The sequence below is a fragment of the Ambystoma mexicanum genome, chromosome 3p, assembly GCF_040938575.1.
Source record: "Ambystoma mexicanum isolate Mex_15411 chromosome 3p, UKY_AmexF1_1, whole genome shotgun sequence".
Taxonomy (NCBI): Eukaryota; Metazoa; Chordata; class Amphibia; order Caudata; family Ambystomatidae; genus Ambystoma; species Ambystoma mexicanum.
The window spans coordinates 940,306,761-940,331,751 of NC_090925.1; the positions used below are offsets into that span (position 1 = coordinate 940,306,761).

Genomic DNA, 24,991 nt, shown 5'->3' on the forward strand with positions numbered 1-24,991 from the left:
GGAATATTTTTGATGTATTGTTCCCCTACCCCCCCCCCCCCCCAAATGCTAGTATACATAGTTTGCCCATGATTTTAAAAATGTTCAAAAGAATGCAGCTTTCTGCCTCCTTGCTTTTTACAGTTCGTGCCCTCTCTGGGTTTAACATGGCTTCTCAACATGGTAGAGAACGTGGGCTTCCGATCTGAGTTGTAAGATATCTGATATGAGGTGGAATCGGATTTGGAGCTGCGGTACACACATATATTGGTCCCCGTGGAAAATGTGTTTTTGCAAGTTGAGCCAGGATAATATCTGTTGGAATTGCAAGAGGGATGCGGGTACTACTCTCCCTATGTTGTAGCTATGTCAAAATGTTCACTTGTTCTGGGAAGAGGTCTTTTAGTGTATAGATCTTGTGTTGGGTCTTTATCTTCCTTATACTCCACTGATTTGTTGTGTACTGGGTCTGTTCCCTGCTAATGTTAATTCGTCTGCCAGTAAACTCTTCTGGGTTTATAGAGCCCTCCTGATGGCCTAAAAACACATCTTGAAGTTTTGGGAGAGTGAGGTTGGCCCTGCTGTTGATGATTGGCTGAATAGTTTGTTGTTTCTCTCGAGCAGGGAAAGGGTATAATTTCAAGTTAAACAGCAGCAAGATAAATAGCGGTATTTGGAGAGCTTTTAATGAATTGTACGATCAACACCACTTTTTATGTATTAAGGTTTACTTGTTGCTCTTGTACATGTTGTGTTTGTATTATTGACATTTGTAAATAGTTTTCTGTTCTTATTTGCTGTAAAACCAATAAAGTGTTTCTAAAAAGAAAATGGCCAAGACCAAGGACTGGAAGAAAGAATGACTGGGCTTTCTTTTCCAAGTATAGGCTGGGATGAGGAGTAGGGAACAGAGGGACTGGAGTAATGGGAGCATTCATTCAATCAAGATTTGCCTAAAACTGTCTTGTAATAGTCAGGGGCAACCCGTATTGGATGAATGCTCTATAGGAAGGAAACCGCATTCCAAACTACTTTATACCCTACGCAAATCCTAAAAGCTCATGTATATAGTGTTACTTTCTCAGTGATGGCTTCACCAACTTTTAGCCAAAACTAAAAGTAGGTGTATTTAGAGAAACAAGCAACCAGAATATTTGCAAGAAAGTTGCAAAATGTGTGTACAACAGGCCAGTATTTTGGCATTTCCATCATCACTAATCGACAAGTAGTTGGTCATCACATCGGTTTTGATAGGTGTGTGTGTGTGTGTTTGTGTTTCAAAGATGTGTATTCATTCAATGCCTACATTAAGAAAGGTTCATTTATATGGATGTACATTGGGAACAAGCAGGATTAGCAGAGAGAGAAATGGGAATGGCTTTCGTTTGGTAAAATTCCCCTCCCAGGGAAGACTTGTACAGAGGATCTCTGGTTGGATAGCAGGAAGAGCCATACGGCCTTAGGATTAGAGGTGGTAGAGCCAAGGAATTCATGGGTAGAGCTGACTCTGAGCCCACGCATGGTGCCTAGCTTGATATGCAGAGACTGACATGAGCCAAGATGTCATATTTTTTATTTTTTCTTAATTTATTTTATTTATTACACGCCCAGACCCTCGGGTAGCATGGCGTGGTTACAAAACAGCTTAGGGATTGGTCATACATTGTTACAGAACATAAATTATAACACAGATGGCGAGCTAGTACAACAAGATAGACAATATTTACAGTTTACAGATTTCACTGGCATGTTACACTTTCACAGAGGAATGTCCCTTAGTACTAATATTGGTTGAATAACCAGGTTTTTAGCAACTTCTTGTAGCGATGCAAGGAAGTTTCTTATTTTATGTTAATGGGGAGGGTTCCAGTGTTTAGGGGCTAGAACAGGGTAGCTGTTGCCCCCCACTCTAGTAGTATTGTAACGAGGGGGTGCCAATAGGAGGTTGTCATTGGATCTTAGTGACCTGGTATATTCTTTTGGGAAAAGAGTATTGTTAAGGTAAATTGGGCCTTTTTTGGTCAGACATTTATGTGCAATGCAAAGTGTTTTAAAGATAATTCTTGCTTTGATGGGGAGCCAGTGAGCGTCCTTCCTTGTCTTGGAAATGTGGTCCGATTTCTTTTTATTCCTAGGGCTGCTCTTAGGACTTTATTTTGCAGCAGTTGCATTTTGGATAGATTGGTATTGGATGTGCCTAGTAGTAATACATTGCAGTAATCCAATTTCGATAGTACTAAGGCCCTGGCCAAGGTAAGGCAATTTGCTGGTGTCAGAAATTGTCGGCAGAGAGCAATAAGTTTGGAAGTGAAGGCCGTGGAGGAGGCTAGCGTGTGATATGTTTAGTCATAGTAAGACTGGCATCGAGGTAGACTCCTAATGTTTTCACTTGCTTCAGCACTGGAATATAGGTGCCATTGATTTTAATAGCTGAGTAATCTGGGTGGAGAGCCGCTATTTTAGCTAGGGATCCTACGATGAGGATTTCTGTCTTCTCATCATTGAGACGGAGACTATTTAGTGCCATCCAGTTTTGGATGATGACGTAAATTTTGTTGATGGTTGCGGTGTCCTGGTCATAGTTACCTGTGAGTGGTATGAAGATCTGGGTGTCATCCGCAAAATTGGTGTAGATGACACCCATGTCGTCTAATGCTGAGAAAAGGAGTTTGGTGTACGCATTGTACAGAGTGGGGGAGAGACATGATCCTTGGGGCACTCCTATGAGGACTGGGATGGGGTTGGCCGCTTCTTCGCCTGTGGACACTCTGGATGTGCGATCGGTTAAGAAAGATTTCACCCATGCAGTGGCTTCGCTGGAAAAGTTGAAATCCCGAGCGAGTGAGGTGCATAGTTTATCATGGTCCACCAGATCAAATGCTGCAGAGAGGTCCAGCAGCAGGAGTATACAGAGTTTCCCTGTATCTCTAATGGCATCCATCTGGATTTTAAGGTCCAACAGTGCTGTTTCTGTACTATGGTTCGGCCTAAAGCCTGATTGTCTAGTGCCGAGGAGCTGATGCGATTCCAGGTGAGTTTGGATTTGATTATAAGCTAATTTGTCAATAATTTTGAGTAGGAAAGGGACCATGGTTATGGGACGATAATTAGTCGGAATAGTGGGGTCTAGATTTGTTTTGTTTTTTAGAAGCGGGGAAACCCAGGCTGCTTTAATGCAAGCTGGAACTGTATTGTAATTGAAGGAAGAGTTGACAAATTTGGTAATGGTGGGGGTCAGGGTGGAGGCGCATGCTTTGTGATTAGTTTGGCAGATACGGTGTCTCCTTTACAATTAGAGGCTTTTAGTTTGGAGATAGTGTCGAATACAAGTTCTTGGGTGACAGGTTTGAAATGGAATAAGGGATTGGGGTTATCGCTGGTGGCAGGGAGGGGGTTAGAGGTGGTGGAGGTTTTATCTGCTAGTAGTAGTCTTTTGGTGATTATTTTGTTCTGGATCACAACAATTTTGGAGGCAAGTGCATCTTGTATGGTGGTACACCATTCTTTGCTGGTGTTGGTGGGCGTTTCGGCTGGTAGGGGGTTTTCTAGTTCTCGAAGGATAGAGAAAAGTTCTTTAGAGTCAGATGCTGCATTGCTAATGCGGGCGTTGTAGGAATTAGCTTTTTGGGAGATGATGGCTGTTTTGTAGGTTTTGTTGGCATCCTTGAAAGCTTTGGCTGAGTCAGCGGTGAGGAGTTTACTGTGAGCGTGTTCAAGAGAACGTTTCTTCCTTCTTAGGGCGACTAGTTCTTCATTAAACCAGATGTTGGTTTTTCTATTGACACGTCGCGTTTTAGTTGTGATAGGAGCTACTAAGTCGATAGCAATGGAGAGGCATTTGTGGTAATACTCGGCAATGGCAATGGGATCGTTACTACAGATTGAGTGGGTTTCTAGTGTTTTGTTAAGGGTGGGGTAAAAGTTCTCTATAGTGAGCTTCCTGGGATTTCTGCTTTCAATTTTGGCCTTAGGAGAGCAGGGGTCATCACTCGTGAGAATGAATTCTACGGAGAAATGGTCTGTCCAGCTAAGTGGAGTAATTGGGCCTAAGGTAATTTTGGTGTTGAGGGTGAGGATCCAATCAAGGGTTCTGCCCTTGATGTGGGTGGGAGCATTAACGAGTTGGCTGAAGTTCATGTCTTTGAGTGCAAGGTGAAGGGCGGCTGCCTTAAGGTCTTGGTCATCATTGAATCCAAGATTCAAGTCCCCAATGATTATGCATTTAGGGTTGGGTGTTAAGATGGGCGCAAGTAATAATGGGATGTCTTGTTTCTGGGTGGCTGTTAGTGCTCAGGGTTCTATAGATTACCACAATATTGATTGTAGTATTTGCGTTCATGGCTAGTAGTAGTTCATAACCTGCAATAGTTTCAATAGAGGTTGATCTGAATTGGATGGTATTTTTCGCTATGATGGCAACTCCTCCTCCTGTGGAGATGTTCTGTCAGTTCTAAGAATGGTGTTGTCTGGTGGGATAGCCAGTGCTAGCAGTGGTCCAGAAGCTTGGTGTAACCAGGTTTATGTGATTGCTAGTAAGTCCAGATTTTGTTCGATGATTAGGTCATGTATTTCAATAGTGTGGGCTCCTAGGGATCGGGCATTAATGAGGGCATTTTTGAGGCTGATGGGAAGTTCGGGGTGCTTTATGAGAGCATGATTGGTTGTTTGAGCGGTGGGAGTATTAGGATTACTGTTAGTGTTTATTGCAATAGATGGTGCTGATTTTTTATTTTTATTCTTCCCGTAGTCCATGGGTTTGGGTGGTCTGGAGGGCAGGGTGGTGGGAGTAGAGCTGTGGCGGAGTACTTTAGTACGTGCTCTTAGGCGGGGTGTCCTATCATTCCCTAAAATGGGATATGTTTTGGCGTTAGCTAGGAGTTTGGGGAGTGATAACAGGTCATCTGTGTGAGTTGATGGAAGAGACTTTTCCTCACCTATTGTGTTAAGGTCATTGAAGCTGAGGGTATGGCGAGGAGTGAGTGAGAGGAATGGAATTGGACATGGGATTGGGTAATGTCTCGGGCATGCCAGTCTTGCGAGACTGTTTCTGAGAGTTAGGAAGTAGTTGCCTGTGCATGGTGTGTCGACTTGGACAAGGCAAAATGGGAACATGGTGAACAATATCCAGTCTATCATAGCTGTATCTGTTATAGTATGGTAGGGAGGGACTAGGTTGGCTTATTCAACCGCAATTGGGCCGTGGGCTAAATCAGGCATAGGGTGGGTGGAGGGCAAGTTCAAGCACTGTGTGGGCATAGAGCTAGTACAGTCTAGAACAGGCGCAGGCCTATGGTAGGCATAGAATTAGTCAGGTACAGAATGGGCATGGATCTGGTCTAGGCTAGTGCATGCAAGGGCACAGAATTCGGCATAGGGCTAGTGCAAACACAAACGAACATGCCGAGTAAGACAGTTGTGTTATATCTAGTGGCTGGATAGGCAGGTTCAGGGTGGACCTGCACAGTATGGGCAGGGCATACATAGGCTAAATGCAACTATCAAAATGCAGGGCATACATAGGCTAAATGCAACTATCAAAATGCAGGGCACACATAGGCTAAATGCAACTATCAAATTGCAGGGCACAGATAGGCTAATGTTGCTATCAAATTGCAGGGCACACATAGGCTAAATGCAATTATCAAATTGCAGGGCACACGTAGGCTAAATGCAACTATCAAAATGCAGGGCACACATAGGCTAATGTCGCTATCAAATTGCAGGGCACACATAGGTTAAATGCAACTATCAAATTGCAGGGCACACCTAGGCTAAATGCAACTATCAAAATGCAGGGCACACATAGGCTAATGACGCTATCAAATTGCAGTGCACACCTGGCATCCTGCCTCCTCATGCCCCACCACATAAGAACCATATCCGCGTCCAGCCCGCACACCCCACTCCCCAAAATACAAAGCCTCAATGTGGCATCTTGCACTTCTTTCCTATTTCCCACAGCATGAGACCTTAACTGGCATCCTAGCTCCCCATCCTTTTCGCCACAAGAGACCCCAATCTGCTGTCATGCCTCCAAACGCCACCACACGAGAAGTCTGCTTAGTGTCCTGCATCACCACCCTACTGCCCCACAGCATTAGCCCCATAGCTGGCATCTTGCGTCCCCTCTCCCACAACACAAGTCTCTACCTGTCATCCAGCCTCCCACCTGCCCACCCCCAGTGACATGAACCCTTCTTGGCATCCACTCACCCTCCACACAAGACGTTTCCTGGCACCCTGCCTCAACATCTCCCCAACAGCAAGAAGCCCCTACCTGGCACCCTGCCTTACCATCTCCCCTACAGCAAGAAGCCCCAACCTGGCATCCTGCCTCACAATCTCCCCTACACCAAAGAAGCCCTTTCCTGGCACCCTGCCTCACCATCTCCCCTACAGCAAGAAGCCCCAACCTGGCATCCTACCTCACAAACTCCCATACAGCAAGAAGCCCCAACCTGGTATCCTGCCCCCTTTTCCCAAACTAACATGAGACTCCTGTGGTGTTTCAGGCTTTTATGCCACACTGTGCTGCCTCTAAATATTATAGCTAGTATAATTGTGCAAAACATTCTAGTGTTATGGGGACGTTTAAAAGAAAAATATATCAGGTAACATCTCGGTTTACAATTAGTGTAGGGGCCTTGATCTAAATGCAAAATTATGGGGGAACATCGGAGCAAAATATAGTGGCTACTTATGGCATCAATTTCAGGAGTGCGGGTTCTTTAAGGCAATGTCTATTACGTAGTCAGTGAGTTTTTGGATCACAATGCATGGTCAATATGGTAAGCAGGTGGCACACACAGCCTCTACCTCAGCTGCTAGGACAAGGCTTCCCTGAGAGGATGAAGTGAAGACTTTGTCTTGGGTCACGTTACTACTATATATGAAACCGAGTACAAAATGATAAGAGGCTTCCAGGCGAGGTGCATTTTAGCTTAGTTGTTGTCCATGCAGTTACTAAACTGAAACACACACGTTTCACAGCACAGAAACTGGCCAGGCAAGATGGTGGTGTTCAAAGAAATAATGGGTTCTCTGGGCAGCATCATGAGCAGAAGGCGCTTGTCTTGTATTTTGACTGCACTCCAAGGCACTAATGTAACCTAGATCATAGGGGACATTGTTCAATATGCCTTTTAAAGTAACACATTAGCCAGACTGTATCTTTGAGCTGTAAAATTTGAAATGCATATGATACTTCTCGATCATGGTATGAAGAAGTGTCGGGAGGCAAAACAAAAGATACTGGCTAGTGGTCCAACTGTGGATAAATTACACCTGCTGAAATGTAAGGGGGTACTATAAAAGCTTGACGAAGGATAGGAACAAACTGCTGGTGGCATTTGAGAAAGTGTACATAAGCACCTTCTGGAAGCTGGTGGCAGGTAGAAACAAAGAAGGGGAGGCCTTAGTCCAGTGCGCCATCGACCGGGTGGAATGGCATTCCCATTTCTCAGATCTTTATATCAGAGGCTTTCAGGAGAACCCAAAGGGAAAACCTCAGGAAGTGAATGATTACCCCCTGGACCCCCACTTTGATCTAGAACTAAATGGTGTGTCGGAAGCAATCTGGCATCAAAAAGGTAGTAAAGTGGCCGGTCTTAAATATATGACCCCGATAAAGATGAGCCGAGTATATGGGCACCAGCCCTGATGAAAGTCTTTAATACTGTAATCAACACCGGGCTGATGCCCAGATCTTGGCGGAAGGCCGGTATGTCGATTTTCAAGAAAGGCGGAAGGGGTGCCCGGGCAAATTATAGGCCCATTTCGTTGCTTGATAGCGCAGGAAAAAGCTTTGCCAGGGCAATATTGGGCCACCTCCTGAACTGGGTTGACACTCACGGCACACTACACTCATTACAAGCTGGATTCCAGAAGTACAAAAGTACCATTGACTAGTGCTTCCGATTTGTTATAACCCAGAAGTACGTAACTTTGAGGGAAATTGAGCTCTATGCGGTCTTAGTGGACCTCGAGACTGCCTTTGATGGAGTTCTACGGGGAATATTATGGAGCCTCCTTACAAAAAGACAAATTCCTCAGCATCTAATTGAAATAATGAAAACGTTGTACCATGAAAATGAGGCAGTGGTGCATTACGGCCTGGGAGGGGAGTTTACAGACCCTTTTCAAGTCACACGAGGCGCCATGCAGGGGTGTGTCCATGCTCCATTGTTTTGTCTATCCATAGACAAGGTCATTAGAGAACTGGTTGCAAAATGTTTAGATGTGCCAAGGATTGGGAAAGACAAGGTACCAGCGTTATTCTCTGCTGACAATGCCATCCTATTGGCAACCTTGCCAGTGGGCCTTCAGAGCACAATGGCATCATTCACCAAGAAATGGGGTTAACAGTAAACCAGAATAAAACTAAAACAATGGTTTTTAAACCAAGAAATTCAGAGAAATGCACCCTGAATGTGATGCTCGCAGGCTGGAACAGGTTGTATATTTCGACTATCGAAGACTGCGATTTCAAGATAATTGTTCATGGTCAGCACAACAAACGAAGGCCTGTGTAAACTTAGAAACATTTAGTGGTGTGGCTAAGGCGTTCCATAACTGCTGTGGCGGAGGAGCAGTTTTGCCGGCCCATGCGCTTTACAAGTAACAATCGGTTCCCTCTGCATTTTATGGGGCCAATGTATGGGGGGGTATACTAAAATCCCCAAACTTGTGTTTAGCAGGATATGCAGGGCCCTTCCCTCTGAAAGCGGTAGCAGATTGTATGGTACGGGCATCTGGTCTCCTCAGGGGTACATCTACCTATTGCAGCCTTACGGCTACACGCCTCAGCGCTTTTACAAATACAAAAGGGTGATGGCTGGAAGGTTTAGAATGAATCGCAACCTCTGGCATTGCTCTGGGCAACCCTCCAGACCATCGTTTTTCGCCTACCAAGACCATATGCAAAAGGGGCAGTCCAGCCCGAACTGCTAGGTCACATCCCTTCTGCACGAGACTTCCAGCATCCCCAGACATGTTTCGGCCTTGTTGGGCCTCATAAGTGAGGAGTAGCTTGGGCCTCTAGGCCCAGCAGGCACGGGACCCACATCTGGGCGTACCTGTCCCACTCGGGGTGACAAAGCAAAAACAAAGAAGTGATGGTTGGAAAGTTTAGAATGAATCTTAACCTCTGGCATTGCTCTGGGCAACCCTCCAGACCATCGTTCTTCACCTGCCAAGCCATTACAGAAGGGGAAAGACCAGGAGCTCCTGAAGGATATAGTGAAGGTCATTCCGCTGGTGGCGCCTCCCTTGCCCCCTCTTCTGGGTAACCCCTACCCCTGTTCCTCCAGCACTGCTGGTTCCAGTGCAAGTCCCTCCCCCAGGCCTGGCCCTACCGGTTGTTCAGACCCCTCCACCACCTCCTGTGTCACTAACGCCACCCCCTTAACAGCTGTTGGACCTGTCTTTGGCTCCGGGCTTGTGGGGACCCCGTCGGCACCTGTGTCCCAGGGGCCGGACGCCTCTCGATCTGTAATAATGGGGTGGGGGCAATGACGCCCAGGACGATGAACCTTCGGCATCTGTTAAGGCCTTTCATGACAGCCCTCAGGCCTGGTGGAGTTCTTGGGTGGGGGGGGTCCCTCTGCCAGAGGTAGCCCCCCAAGAGTCGGGTGTTCTTAGCAGAGGTTTTGAGTAAGCGCACCACTCCTCTCCTGAAGGGATGTCCTGCAGATGGCGAGAAAGGTCTGGGAGAAGCCCAGGGTCAACGCCCAGATGAACAAGAGGCTGGACAGCAGATTCAGGCTGACGGACAGGGAGCCAGTCCTCCTGGCCTCCCACCCACAGCTGCATTCTTCAGTGGTGGCTGCGGCCTCATTATATTCGAAACCATAGCCTTCATTGTCTTCCTCCACGGGAGCCACCTCAAGTTGTCTCTCCAAGGAGGACAAAGTCCGAGAGTCTTTGGGAAAGCGCTGCTATTCCATCTCAGGACTGCATTTCCGGAAAGCCAACGCAGGTGCCCTCTTGGCTGCGGCTAACCAGAAGCTGTGGCGGGAACTCTAGACATTTCTGCCCAACCTCCCTTGGGACAAGCAAGCCTCCTTCAAGTCCTCTCTGGCAGATGCCCGGGCTGTTGCGCAGGACCTCATGGAGTCTTTGGTCGCTGACATCGACACAGCCAGCAGAGGGCCGTGCCTTGGTGTCGATATGAGAAGGACGGCGTGGATGCACACCACTAAGTTTTCATTTGATGTGTAGTGGATCCTGGATCTACCTTTCAAGGTTGTGGATCTTTTTCATTCATTAATGGATGACGAATTGACAAAGCAGAAAACCTCCACTCAAACCGCCAAGTCCTTGGCCATCCTAACAAAACATGGACAGAAATCCGTCCCTCAGTCCCAGGGCAGGGCCGAGTTCAACCCCCTGTGCTTTCTCTGGCTTCAAGGGGTTTCGGGACCGTGGTGCACAGAGGCCAGCCAGGTCACTCAGTGACAACCGGAGGAAGCAGCAGAGGACTTTGCACAGATTTTTCCACTCCCCCTCCTCTGCCCCCGCCTGTGACGCCAAGATGCATTGACATCAAGGTGGGGGAACACAGTTCACCTGTGGGGGGGCCGTTTGTCTCTTTTCCAGGACACCTGGAAGTGTCTTCAACATCTTTTACGGGAGGTCCTTTCGATCTTAAGATGCAGGCGGTAGAACTGGTTCCTTTGTCAGACAGGGGCTCCGGGTACTAGTCCAGGATTTTTGGGGTACCCAAGAACAACCAGGCTGGCCTGAGGGTTGTCCTGGACCTGTCATTTATAAATCTGTCTTTACCGCTGGAGTGCTTCAAGATGATTACTCCTGCGCATCTAGCACAGTCTGTGTGTGCAGGGGACTGGATGTGTTCCCTGGACCTCAAAGATGCATACCATCATGTATCCATCTACCAACCGCATCAGAACTTTCTGCGGTTCACATTTATGCTGTACCACTTTCAGTACAAGGTGATGCCCTTCGGCAGGAACCTGGCCCATCGAGTCTTCACGAAGTTGATGAACACAGTGGCGGGCCTTCTCCGATTGGAGGGTCATCTGTACCCTTATTTGGATGACTGCCTGGTGGGTGCGGGGTCACCCAAGGAGGTGTTGCACTCCTGCCAGAGATTTGCAGATATCCTTAATCAGCTGGGGTTCTCCCTCAACTAGAGGAAGTCACAGTTGTTCCCATCTCAGGAACTGGTCTTCCTAGGAGTGCGTTGAAACACTACCGTTCAGCAGGTGTTCCCTAATCCCGAGAGGCTCCTGTCCCTCCGCAAGGCGGTGGGGCACTTTCTGGCAAACTCTGGGCCTGATGGCCTCCTACATGCTCCCTGTACGGCACGCTCGCCTCAAGATGAGGCACCCCCAGCTCCACCTGGAGGCCAATTGGGATCAGGAAACGGTTCTCAGGACAGGATCCCAATACCACCGCTCCTACTGCCCGATCTTTGCTGGTAGATGATGGAGGCAGTTTCAGTGGGAGCCCCCTTCACCCGACTGGAGCCTACCCTGGTGGAGACGACGGACTCCTCTCTTTCGGGCTGGGGAGCACTGGTGGGGGCTACGTGATTGATGGAGTATGGTCTAGGACTAAAGCCCCCCCCCTGTATCTCAATGTGCTTGAGCTTGGTGCAGTAGGGCTGCCCCTCAAGGCGTTTTTGCCCCTTACCAGGGACAAGTCTGTTCTGGTTAGGACAGCCAATTCTATTACAATGTTTTACCTGAACAAGGAGGGTGGAACCTGTCCCCTGTCTCCCACCCCTCCACTGCATGGAGGCGGTATCAATCTGGGAATGGGCCCTGCTGGAGGGATTTTGGATTTCAGCATTTTTTCTCCCAGGGACAGCAATGCGGAAGCGGACCAGCTGAGCTGCTTGGGGTTCAACACCTACGAGTGGGACTTGCACACTGACTCCTTGTTACCCCTGTTCCAGTGTTGGGGTGTGGCAGAACTGGATTTGCTTGCATCCCTTCTAAATTCCAAGTGCCCCCAGTTTTCTTCATGGGCAGGACGGGGTCGGGGTTCTCTGGAAGACGGCCTCCAGATCTGTTGGCACGGCCGCAGATTTTATACATTCCCGCCCACCCCTATGCTCCAACAGACCCTGTGCAAGCTCTGGGCTTCGGTGGGTTGCAATCTCATCCTCATTTCCCCCCCACTGGCCTTCGAGAATCTGGTTTTCGGATCTGCTGCAGTTGTGCTCCCAGGGTCCGTCCACCTTCTGATCTTCAGCAGGGGCTTCCTGACGTAGCAAGGCGGATCAGAGGAATACCCAGGCCACCACGGGCAAGCTGGCCCTTGCGGCCTGGTTCGTGACCAGCTGAGGCTTCAGCATGCTCAATTTTCGGGTTACAACTGGGACATCATTCAACAGGCCAGGAGGCCCTCGACTTGGTCCCAGTATACAAGCAAATGGACTAGGTTCGTGACAAGTGTCTGGATACTGTCGCCTGTCCTCTGGATGACATACTGGCTTTTGCAGCACACATAGCTCGCTCTGGAGTCCAGGTGGATACTTGCTGCATTTACTTGGCAGCCATTGGGGCCTACAAGAATTCCTCTGAGCACATGTTTTCGGCGGCCAACCCAGTGGTTAAGGCCCACCTTAAGGGTTGTCTAGGGTTTTTCTTCTGGTGCATAGGACGCACCCGGTCTGGGACCTCAATGTGGTTCTTGCAGATTTGCAGCGCAAGCCTTTCGATCCGGTGACCTCTGGATATCCACTTGGTGACACTAAAAACAGTTCTGGTAGATCACACCTCTGCCTGAAGGGTTTGTGAGCTGCGGGCGTTGTCTTCATGCCAGCCCTTCACCACATTTCACAACAACAAGATCATCTTGCGCACTCACCCACACCTCTTGGTTTTATGTTATAACACTTGTATAGCGCCAAAGCACTAAGGCATCCAGGTGCTAACTTACAAACAGGAAAATGACAGACTGGTGGGCAGATGGTTACATGAACAGTATAGTTTTTAAGGACTTTCTGAAAGCCAAGTGGCTCTTTTCTTCTCTGAATGCATGGGGCAATTCGTTCCATGTATATGCCACCAAGACTGGAAATGAACGTCCATTTCCACGCACTCTCTTGACCCGATCCACTTTCAAGAGATGGGCGGTGGTGGTTCGAAGGTCTCTCATAGGCTTGTATGTTGAGACCCTTTCCTTAAAATAGCTGGGTGCAGATCCGTAGATGCACTTGTGACATAGAGTCAATAGCTTGAAAGAAATCCTAGCTGATATAGGCAGCCAATGCAATTCCTTCCTAGCAAGGGTGTTAGATTAATTTAGTTTCATACCGTAAACAATATGGACAGCGGCGTTCTGGATTTTTTGCAGTTTAAAGATGTCTTCTTTGCTGGCATTGCCCAATAGGGCATCGCAATAATCCACATGTGGAAGAATAACAGCCCTGACCAACTTGGCTAGATTGCTTTTTTTAATTAAAGGAGCCACCTGTCTTGGCACTCTCAAGTAGCATTGGGTACTTTTTACAATAGCATCTACTTGGGCCCCTGCATTCAAGGTGGCTACCAAATACGTGCCTATGGTGGTCTCTCCATTTCATCTGAATCAAGTGATCTGCCTGCCGATGTTCGTCCCGAACCTGCAGTCGGAGGCAGAGAGGGCCCTGTATTCCCAAAATGGTAAAGCTTAATGTGAGAAACCCCATCTTTCATTTGCACATTCTCTCAACATTGATTCTCCCCATCAGCCTAGTGTTGGTTGCCCTGTGTATCGTGCATTTTAGGTTCTTATATGCTGTGACACTCCATGTAACCTCTTCGCTGTCAAATACAGATATGGACAGCCTCATAGAATGAGCAATATAAAAAAGTGTTAATGCTAATCATGAGAGATTTGTGGAATGGGACGACAAACACTAATTGTAACACAAAATTAAAGATTGCCTATATATGTATATATACTAGCAGTACCACCCGGTGTTGCACATGTCTGTAGCTGACATGCATGTGGGGGTCTGCTATAGCCTTGTGTATGTTTTATTGTGTCCTAACTTTATATTTACCTTGTCTACACTATGGAACCTACCCACATGCCAAATTTCACATTTGTAGCATGTTGGTAAGTATGCTGAATATTTCGAACAGACACACACACATATCCAATCATTGCAAGACGCCGGCCAGCATAAGGCTGATGAAGTAGAGTCCACAACTGCAATTGGTGCAGCATGGATGACCTATCGATGGGAGGTATGTAGCCAAGATGAAGACTTTGCAAGGGAACATCAACACTGGTAACTTGTCATGATGCCTACCTCCAAGGAGCCAGGTGTGACCCAGCGACCCCAGAGGCAGGCATCATTTCCCCAGGGGAGTGCCAGCGGGCTCAAGCTGGGGCCCTTTGGACGCAGTCCTGGCGCCGTAGGCGCCAGGCTCATGTTGGACCTCTGTCCTGGCGCCTTAGGCGCCAGGCTCATAAAGCTGGACATGTGTTCAAGTGTTTTAATGTGCACTTACCTGATGCAGACCATGCTGCCACATCCAGGCCCTCTTGAGGCCTGAATGGAACTACTTTACCTGTGGGACTACTTTCCACCCGGGTGTGGTCGAGGAAGGATACACACTTGGGACTTCTTCCAAAGCTATTTAAACCACACCCGATCAGCAACTCACGCTTCGCGTTGTTCTGTTCCTCGCAGCTGGACGCTCACCGTGTCAGCTCCTGCATCTGGACTTCAGCCACGCCTGTCAGCATCCTGGGTCACCTGCAAAGGGAGACAAGAGACCTTACCAGCTAAATCTGCACCACCGAGACATCACCGACGATCCTGAAAGGGAAGACATTATTTTTAAAAGCATTTTGTTACGATCGCTGCAGCGCTGCATTTCACTCACCTTTCCTGGGTTCCTCCATCTTCAGCAGCGATCATCCGGATACACAGCCACTTCCCAGAGCCTAGAGAAAAAGACAAGAATAAGAGGTGAGAGAAGGAAGGGAATAAGACTTACCTGTTGGGTCTTTCCCATTTCATTTCGGGTCTTGCCGCTTCCAGGCATTTTCCGGACCCCGGCCCCTATGGGGAAAAAAGACAAAGACATTGAATGAGCGTATGCAAAGTCAGTTCCCGAGCGCTCATCCAGAACTAACCTGCCATTTACTGGAACTGCACGTTTCACTTCGGGTCGGTGCCATATCTCCGGCATTCCGAACCCCGGCCCCTAAGGGGAAAAAAGACATAAGCATTAGCGCTTGCTGCAAAAAGACAATGAACATTATTATTAAGCTTGGACTTTTGAACTTGCAACAGAACTTTTACAGAGCCTTACCTGAATAGTGAAGCTTACCTGAGCTCCCATCAATCCTCAATCCAGTGAAGTAACTGGGTTTCAACGCGCCCCTGCATCAGAAGCAGGATGGAGAGCTCATCCTTCCTGACCCTAAGGTGAGACTTCACGGGGAATCGTGGAAGGGTATCGTGGAGGGTTGGAAGAGAGTGGGAGGCTTGAGCATAACTCAGTCAGTAGGTAATACTCCCTTTTCACGCACAGGGGAATATTCCTGCGAGCCGGAGAAGCCAGAGTAGAGGGCCCTTCCTGTCCATCTTCAGAGTCCTGCGCTTCACCATTGAAGAAGCATCAGCACTCGAAGCCAGACCTGCGCCTCCGTGGGAATCAGGTGAGCATTACATACCTTGAATCATTGCCTTTCATCCAGGCAGGCTTGTGAGAGGGTGTGCCCTGCACCCCCAACGTCTTGTTTAATCGCCAAACAGTTTGGGGACACAGAATGTCATCTAGCCCTCACCATGGATGCCACTATAGGAGAAACAAGTTTACGGCATGACGTTGTAAACAAAAAAAACTGACCTGATCTTAATTGTCCTGCAGTAGCAAGTAAATGTGTGGGGATGTAACTGGGCCTGTGCATTTTGGCATCCCTGCACCATGGAACATCTTGCTTTGAAGATCCGGCAGGCAAGCCCTGGCTGGGCACCATATTACATAAAGAGCACATTGTTTGTGGTATCATGGCCACTTCCACCAGCCTCCATAGACCTTCACTACTGAAATGCCTACCTCCGCAATCAGCAGATTGGCCGGTGCCTACACTTCAACTTCTTGCCCTGGGAGCCGGCAGGCGAAGCCAGACCCCTTCAAGGGCCTCGATTTAACGGTCCGGGCTAAATCCCGGTCTGTGCCTGTGAATTTTTACATCCCTGCACCATGGAACATCCTGCTTTGAAGATCCGGCAGGTAGCCCTTGCTAGGCACCATATTACATCTAAAGAGCACATTGTTCGTGCTACCATGGCCGCTGCCGTTTCCACCAGCCTCCCAAGACCTTGACTAATGAAATGCCTGCGTCCACAATCGGCAAATTGGCCGGGGGCCACTTCCTGCCCTCGGAGCCGGCATGCAAAGCCAGTCCCCTTCAAGGGCCTCCTTTTAAGGATCCGGGCCAAATCCCTGTCTGGCGCATACGTTGCTCCAGAGCAAGCATTTACCTTGGTGCTCCACTGGTCTCTCCTCATCTGTACCCGGACTACTTCATGGGCATGCCACCTGATGCGACACACGCCATTGTGCCTGGCACTGCGAGGTAAGACACAAAAGGCTGGATCTCCGTCTCGCCCATCCGCACCATTGATGGCCTTCACGTCCAAGCCTTATGTCTAGTCTCTTCATTCCCCAAGACTGCAAATGCTATGATCCTGACAGCCATATCCTTCATAGCCCCCTTTCTATTCCTACACTATCTGCGGCTATCTGGGGTCTGCTGGTGCTCTTCACAATGCCCTATGTTCTGCATTCGAGTTACGACCTCCCCTACTGTGCCTCATCTCTTCATCTGCCCTTGATCGTCTGGTGTAACCGCTGTATCCCCATTCCTCATTGGGTGAGAGGCTTGTTCCGGACTCCGAGCGTTACGCCCCACTATCCCTCCACTCCCCCTCTCAATCGTGATGAACTTGCCTGTTTACTCACTTGTACAACTGCTATGGCCCACGTACCACAAGGCGCGGCTCTGCAGATTCTGCACCTACCTTCATTTGACTTGTCATTGGTCAGACCTGCGCTGTTCCCACTCTCATCTACCTGTTAGTACTGGATGTGGCTTTGTGCATCCTGTTTGCAACATATAAGACTTTCTCTTGCTTACTTGCATGCCTGATGTAGCCTCATGAGGTGAGGCTTTCCCAAAGTTGTGCACCCACACTAATGTCTCTTACCTACTTGTGCCTGCATACTTGATGTAGCCCCTCTCACCATGAGGTGTGGCTTTTCCAATTTGTGCACCTTTACTAATGTCGCGTGTTAGCTATCTGTGCCTGCATAATTGAAGTAGCCCACCGCACCATGATGTGAGGCTTCCCCAGTGCGTGTACCCGCACTGTTTCTTTACCTACTTGTACCTGCATAGTTGACATTTCTCAGCCCTGTGCTGTGTTTTGTATTTTACCAACCTGTAACCACTGGATTGCCAAATCAGCCCAGTGTTGTTTTGCCTGTAAACCCATTTACTGCAACCCACCATTTTTGACTTGTTTTGCCTGCAACCCCCATAGCCCGTGCTGCACCCTCCCTGATGTCACCTAGCAGCATTATACTGCCTACATAGCTCACTATGTTTGTAACCCACCTGATGGAACCTAGCAGATCTAAGCCGGATTGACACACTCAGCCCTATGCTGTATTTTGTACACATTTGATGTAGCCTTCCCTATCATGGGGCTTGTCTGTGCCGAAGCATGCTTCCTTTAAGGCTCTGACCGGCACTCCCCCGCCCCCCTTTCCTCCCCCACTCCCTTGTACTTCTTTTTACTGCACTTGCACAATCCTGAATTGTTGCAAGGCCTTGTAGGACCGTTTTTGTTATTCCTCATCCACGTCCCCCTCGCCGCACTCCTTTTTGTCTTGTGGCGCCTTGAAACAACATTTGCTGTATAAGCGCATTATAAATACGCAATAAATAGATGCATAAATTGCAGACTGATTTAAAAATAAAAATAATTAGAAACATTTCGATTTTATACTTTTTACATTGTCTACACCATGGAACATACCCACATGGCAAATTTCAGGTTTGTAGCATTTTGTGAAGTATGCTGAAAATTTCGTACAGACATGCACACCTATCCACAAATGTGCCATAGCTACTTTGAGTTCCATTTCATCCGTGCAGGGTGGTGGCTGCTAAACCGGCCTTCCCGTCTGTGCTGCAAAAGGAACAGTTCTTAGCTGATTCTCTTGTTTACTCCAATTGAACTGCGGTGTGTCAGCCATATTAAAGTCCTCGATCCAGAGAATTTGCTGAATAAATCAATTTGCTGGAGGAATTGTTTGCCTGTTGGGATGTACAAGTTTCTACTTCAGAATTCCAAATCCTTTCCTGCTGCCCCGAATGAATCTGCATGTGAAAGAGGCTCCATGCTGGCGATCATTTGCATATCAATGAGGGATCCGAGCGACCCACGGTGCTGATCTGTCTTTGAGATGGACCCGTGCACTTGCGGACATGTGCGTTTGGGTTTGGATTTGCATAGAACGAGCCTCATAAAGCCAAAGAGGGCATCTTTTCCATGCGGCTCCAGGTTCTGCATATTTTAGGGTGACCGTGGAACACTGAGCTCCTTCCTTACACGTCCTTCTCTGTGGGCGCGCCATCTGCCGGGCATGGGACCAACTCACGTGCCTCCCAGCGTTGTTGCTGCCACTTCCGGCCGCTCTTGCAGAGGGTGCTGGTTATTGATTGGAGTGTGGATCATATTGGCAGCATTGACCGGTAAACCAAACCATAAGAAGACAACTGATGACTTTCAAGTGGGCAAACAGTAAACATAGTGGGTTTTTGTAGACTGGGGCCCCCTTCATGCCATGTCGGACATGTGAATGATACTTCCCAGAGGCTGCTCTGGACCCCATTTGCATCTGCTTGCAACGCTCTGAAGGTGCTCTGGCGGCTATGGAGGCAGCCTTTGGGAGATGAGGTGCTTAGCACGCTTGGATATGCTGTTGCTGCTCGACTCGCTGTGGGCTGCTCAACTTCGGAATCGGTAGACACTCGCGTTGGAAACATTCAACCATGTTTTGAACACGAAAATCTCCCTAGCATTCACTAAGGCTAAGCTGACAGTTTGCAGAGACTTTGAAATGTAATGGTTTTTAAGTGGCACACAGCTCTCAACTGTTAAAATGTAATCATTGCAAATGAGCTGTAAATGTACATGCTTTTGAACATCCCAGTCGCAGGATGGATATTTTATGTTGTGTTCATTGCCCCTGCGAAAACCCTTCATGCTTCTCAAGGGTTTTACCCCCCAGATTTGGAAGTTGATTCCCATCAGACATCTACTAAGCACGTGCTCTTCCATTCGCATTTAGCACTTTTGTACATTAAGTTGAAAACGATCTACTCATCATTTTCAGTAGCAAAGTTGCACAAACCTGTAAATTACAGAAAATGCGAATGAAAACACTGTTCCCCGATCACGTTATCATCTCGTGATCTGACATTACGCATAACGGATCAAGCAGGGAGCAGATCACACATATGGCAAGGAGCGTCCTCCCATTTGCTGGCTGCATGCTACCGCATCTTCTCCCACCGGCTGGTGCCCACGGCACAGTGTGTCTACAAATGCCTATGAATGCTACGGGCACAACCAGTGCAGTGGCAAACGTCATACATTTTTGGTGGAGATGAGGTAGCTCAGCTTGTTGGAGCACCTACTAAAGGTTGCTACTATAGCTGTTGCAGTATAACCTGTAGGGCAGTGTTTCTCATCCCATTGGGGTCCTCTACACCGCGTATCCTTTTTTGGTTGGTAAAGTGAGTGCTATTGCGAAGCTTAACAACGCATCAATTAATTCTGTATTTTTATTTAGTTAACAATAAATCTCGGATGTAGGATACATTCTAGAAGATGGGGGCATTCCCAGGGTGTAGACAGTGTGGGTATTGAACCTGTGTCACAATGGCGCTGGGTTGGTTGGTAGTTTCCTTTTCATTAAGGCGTTCTATGGTGTTCATAGGTTCAAAGGCTTAAGGTTTGAGACATTGTAGGAAACGGTAATAAGTTGAAACGCTCAATGTTTTAGTATTTATTGGTGATTTTAATTGCACAGTTTAGCCATTCGCTGGGTAGTGTGCCTTTACAGTATGAAACAAGAGTATATCAAGTGATGAAGCGTAGATATGTGAGACATGGACCAGGGACAGTGACTGTGTAACAGACCTAAATAAGAGATATGTTGAGGGCCCAGTACCCATAGTTAATATTGTGTGCCATGCTATCCGGAGAGGTAGCCTTGGGGTCTGAGTAGGAGGTGTACTGAGGGGACGGGAGCTAGCAGGTGAAGCTTGAGTCTGGATTTGAGCTTATATTTTAGGGTTGGCAATATGACATTCCAATATATCACAATCAATGGTGTCTGCACTCAGTGCTATCGCTCTTCTCCCCATTCAAATTTTTGTACAAACAAGCCAAATCTTTGATCGCTACGACCCCGAACTAAGAGGCAGGCAGCACGGCTCTGGGAAGTCCCACCATCATTGCAATGGTTTAACAGTTCAGGGGTAAATAAACATCAGAAATGCTCCCAATCCACCATTGCATGCTTTAGAGGTTCTACGATAAACGCTTTGAACCCCCAAATTTCCCCAGCGGAGGGCCTCATTTGGGTCACGTTTGTGGCATGCAGTGGCAACTGGTAGGCTCACAAGGGAATTGAGAGATCTTATGGCATGGAGCTTTCTCAGAAGGGTGTTACAGCTGGGAATCCGACTCTCGCGTGAAAGAAAGAGTAATGTAGTAGTAGGCGTGCATACTGTGCCCCGTACCACCCTAATGGTCCCCAGGCGCTCAGCGTTGTCTGAGCGAATATTCGCCCACGTCTGGTTTTCCTGACCGTAGTCTGTGGTTAGAAGTGAGTTGTAGAAAGCTGGATCTTCCGGACAGTAGGAGGTAGGTAAGGAAAGTCATATAGGTGGGGGAGGGGGTTGTGTCTTAAGGGTGGGCGGCGTTGACTCGACCTCTGCTTGAGCGAGAAGGAAGAAGAGCGGAACATTAGCCTTTGAAGGCTGAGCTCATGTGATCTGTCTTGGTGTGTTGTAGTTGGCAGATCTGGTGCCACCAGTCAGGCATATTCAGAGGGCGTGTACTTGGGTGCGTCATGGGCTTAACATCTGCTCAAGCATTCCAGTCTAGTGGAGAGCCCAGTTGGATGGTTCTATGTCTTAAATCGCTGCAAAAATGGATGTGGACACAAAATATCGCCGCAAAAATGCAGTGGTTTTGCCGCCAAATTAAGTAAAGGATGCAGGGGACACCCCCGCAACCCCTGGACCCATTATACCATTTAAGGGGAGAAGGGGGGCACCCCGGCAACCCCCGTTCCCCTTAAATTGTATAATGGGGTACACCTTTACCGGGTCAAACCATGGCATTTGTGCCGCGCTTTTGTTTACCTACAACATTTTTGGCGCAATTTTATTACCCGATACCGTTGCACGAGGGATAGATCTGAGGATCCTCAAGGTCTTTGCATCCAAGTTTAAATGACAGTGTAAGAAAGGGGGAATGCATGGTGAGGCTCAGGCATGGGCTGTTAAACTAATGTGAGGGTGGGAGTCGGTTCGTGAGTTCCCAGTTGAGTCCCTTGCCCTTTAGTGCAACCCTGTACCACTGTTACCTCCTTGCATTAAAAGTGGCAGCATAGGCAACCCTGAATGGGTTCCTTGGGGGCAAAGATAGAGCTGTTCTCATCCCTGTCATTAACCTGTCAGATTTGCTCGTGAGAGGCCAGTGGGCCGGGGAAGATTCAATGATATTGAACCTGTATCTGCTCGATTTTCATGCGACAGAGTGAGGCCTGTGCTATTGGCTAAATACTCTCTCTGACTGTCTGACACTGATTCTCTTCTCTTCCTTTGCCAGGCTTGCCCATAAGTACATATGCAAAATACTGTTACCGCAAACTGCAAAAGGTGGCCATTACGGGAGGGAAGAAGGTAAGAGCCTGACGAACTGTGCATGTTTATTCTCATAATGCAGTTGCTGTCGAGTTGTTTTTTACTTTGTAAAACTGTACAATTCAGTGAAGTTCGGATATTTATTGCAGATGTAACTAGAAGCACATGCTGATGGCAGTCTGTGGTGAGGAATAGACTGAAGGGTAGGGGAAGAAGGAATGCAACCCAAAGGTTCCTTCACTGTTAAATCAAGCAGAAGCCTCTTTAATGGGGTGCTTGCTTGGTGGGAACCAGGGTGCGTCATTGAAGCGTTTGGTGGGACGGACATTCCCGCATTCTTTCACTGCCCTCCCAGGGATGCCCGGAGTGCCATTCCATGGACAAGGACTCTGTACTAAACTGTGCCTGCTGCTGCTTCCACAGTATTCATCCAGGAGGGTGAATTCCTAGACGAGTACGTGAGAGAATAGGATATAGAGCAAAAGCTATGGATACGTAAACGGGGAGAAGAGCACCAGAATATGAGAGAGACAAATAACAAAAACCTGGAAAACGAAGAATTAGAAAGTACAGTAGTAAGTGAGAGACGAAATGGTAGATTGATGGCAAATCAGAGTGAGGCAAGTCAAAGAGAATGAGAAACAGAACTAAAACTGCAGGGCTACAGAGACATATGAATGAGAAAGAGGGAGCGATGGTGAGCGAGACCATGTGAATCGGACAGAACAGGAGGGAACAAGATAACAAGAGCAACTGGCACTGAGAGAAAAACGGAATGAGAGAAAGCCGAACCAGAATGAATGCAAGAAAATTGTGTCGGACACGAAAGAAAAGAATGGAAAACATACAAAAGAGAGAGAAAATGTAAGGGGAATAAATCGTGAGCTCTGGGAAGGGATGAGCATGAAGCAGACGAGAATAAGAGTGAGACGAGATAAAAAAACATAACTGAAAGACAGATCACGACAGAAAGAATAGGACTATAATGAGAGCAAGAGAAGGGCAAGGCTGAGAACTGACATTTGTTTATTTTGGTTTCTCCCCTTGAAGATACTAGTATGTTTTCTCCATGTAAGCTTTTTTACGTTTAGACAAAACGAAATAACATGAGATAGAGAGGGAGAGTGTGACAGAATGAGATCCGGACCCTTTAAGATGTAGTGCTAGAAATAGAAGGCAATGCAAGACAGCATGGTTTAAAACAAAGAAAGATTTGGATAAAAAACCCAAAGTCTATAGTCCAACTACAAGTTCTAGCCTTTTTCTGGTTCACGCTTCTGACATGTCATCATCAGAGCCTTAGAATAAGGCATAGGTAATGCTTGAAGCAGTGGGTTCTGATGTTAAATGGCACTGGATGACCGGTGGAAAGATTGGGCAATTGGAAGATGGATGGGAATTCATGAGAGCCACAAACCACGACCAGGCGTTTCGCTAGTAGCATGCATTAAGGACTGGGCATGGACCCTCGTACACCTCTAGCTGCTGGGGGAAGGATGCCAAGGCATCAGCAGCAATGAATTCTGAGTGTTGCTGGACATTTCCAACCATGTGAGCACCCAAATGAGTGGACAGTTCTTTACTCACTCAAGTGTGGGCTGAGGACCTACATGAAGTATGGACTCTTAAAGATCATCACTAAAGCTCAGCAAGGCAAAGGCATCGACACAGCGCGCCAGCAAATATTATCTGCACACAAGCAACCTTGGTATTCTAAGGGCACTGAACCTGTTTGCACTACATTTAAAAAGTGGGAAATCTAACTTTCACCTGTACACTGCCATTGGGGAATAATGAGATTGCAAAGCCAAATTGGTAAGAGTTGTATTTCGGGGTAGTTACAAAGTTATTGGTTTCCCTGGCAACGTCTATGCTCCTGGGAGAGACTGCTTTAAAATGTTATCTAGCACAGGCTGGAGCAGAGATAGGGCCCTTCTGTGATTTCCCTTCTTTAAGAATCAGCATGCAGCTGAATGGCGGGAATACTGTGCCTTATCAGGGCCGCAATTGCAACCTCGCCTCCATTCTTCTCCTTGCAGCTCACATGCATGCAAGTTTTTGCTTCTGCGGGATTTTGAAGTGACCATTGTCAAATGCTGTGTCACTTGATACCACGTCTTATGGTATTGGTAGTCCGAGGGCATATGATGGCACTTTTGAAACACCTTCTATTTTGTCAAAATGACAGCACGGTTTAGGAGTTTGAAGCCACTCTCAATTCTTAGTTGATAGGTTAGGGTTATTTACGATTTCTGAAATGTTGTTACTATTCTTATTTAAGTGATATTCAAAATCCTAAAATTAATGTAGAGGTTTACACAATCTTGACATTTTAAAGAAAACACAATTTGGGATAAATGATAATGCAGTGTCTCATTTTAAAGTATTGAAAATAAATTTGACAACTTTCACATGGAATTTCTAATTGCAAAGTAATAAAAAAATAGTTTAGGACTTAAACCAATTAGCATTTTAATAAATTTCTGCTTTGCGATATTCTCATTTTTAAAACATCGATACATTTACATTGAATACATTAATGCCTGAATGGCAAAAACAACATTAATTTCTTGATAAATCGATATTTTTTTCTTATCTATTGTATCTATTCTAATCTTTTATATCTTATCTATTGTGCAGCCCTTTGTGATCAAAACAGCATTGTTTCACCCTGTATATATTTTCAAGCAGTAGTACAAAAACCATAATTCAACAGGGAAATCGCTAATACATGACCTAAAAACAAAATTCGGGTCATTTCACTGCATTCTTTATCCCCGCTGCCCTTGTCTTTGCCCTTTCTGGCTCTTTCCTTGTTGTTGTAAGAAGAGCGTTGGGCATGGGTGTAAGAAAAAGAGCAGGCAATGTGGAAGCTGGTAGATTTCTAGCAACTACACCGCCTAAATCAGTTGGCGGTCCTGCCCCAAGTGTAGCATCGAGACAGCTCCCATCCAGGCGGTGGATGATGTTCTCCAAATCATGGATAAAGGCCTCCTTGCCCTCTTTGCCCACTCAATTGAATTCAATGCAGTCGACCACCAGAGCCTCCTGAGCCTCATTGCGACAGGATGGCACTGTCCTGAAT

At 47.2% G+C, this 24,991-nt stretch overlaps 1 protein-coding gene across 2 annotated transcripts in view; it reads left to right on the forward strand.

Moving 5' to 3' along the window:
- LOC138581140 (rho GTPase-activating protein 39-like) overlaps positions 1-24,991 on the forward strand; it is a 650,156-nt gene that overhangs the window by 563,721 nt on the left and 61,444 nt on the right. For both annotated transcript variants that reach the window (XM_069652244.1, XM_069652245.1), the window contains one exon: positions 21,872-21,945. In XM_069652244.1, the coding sequence (XP_069508345.1) occupies positions 21,872-21,945 (74 nt within the window). The remainder of the gene's footprint in view (positions 1-21,871; positions 21,946-24,991) is intronic.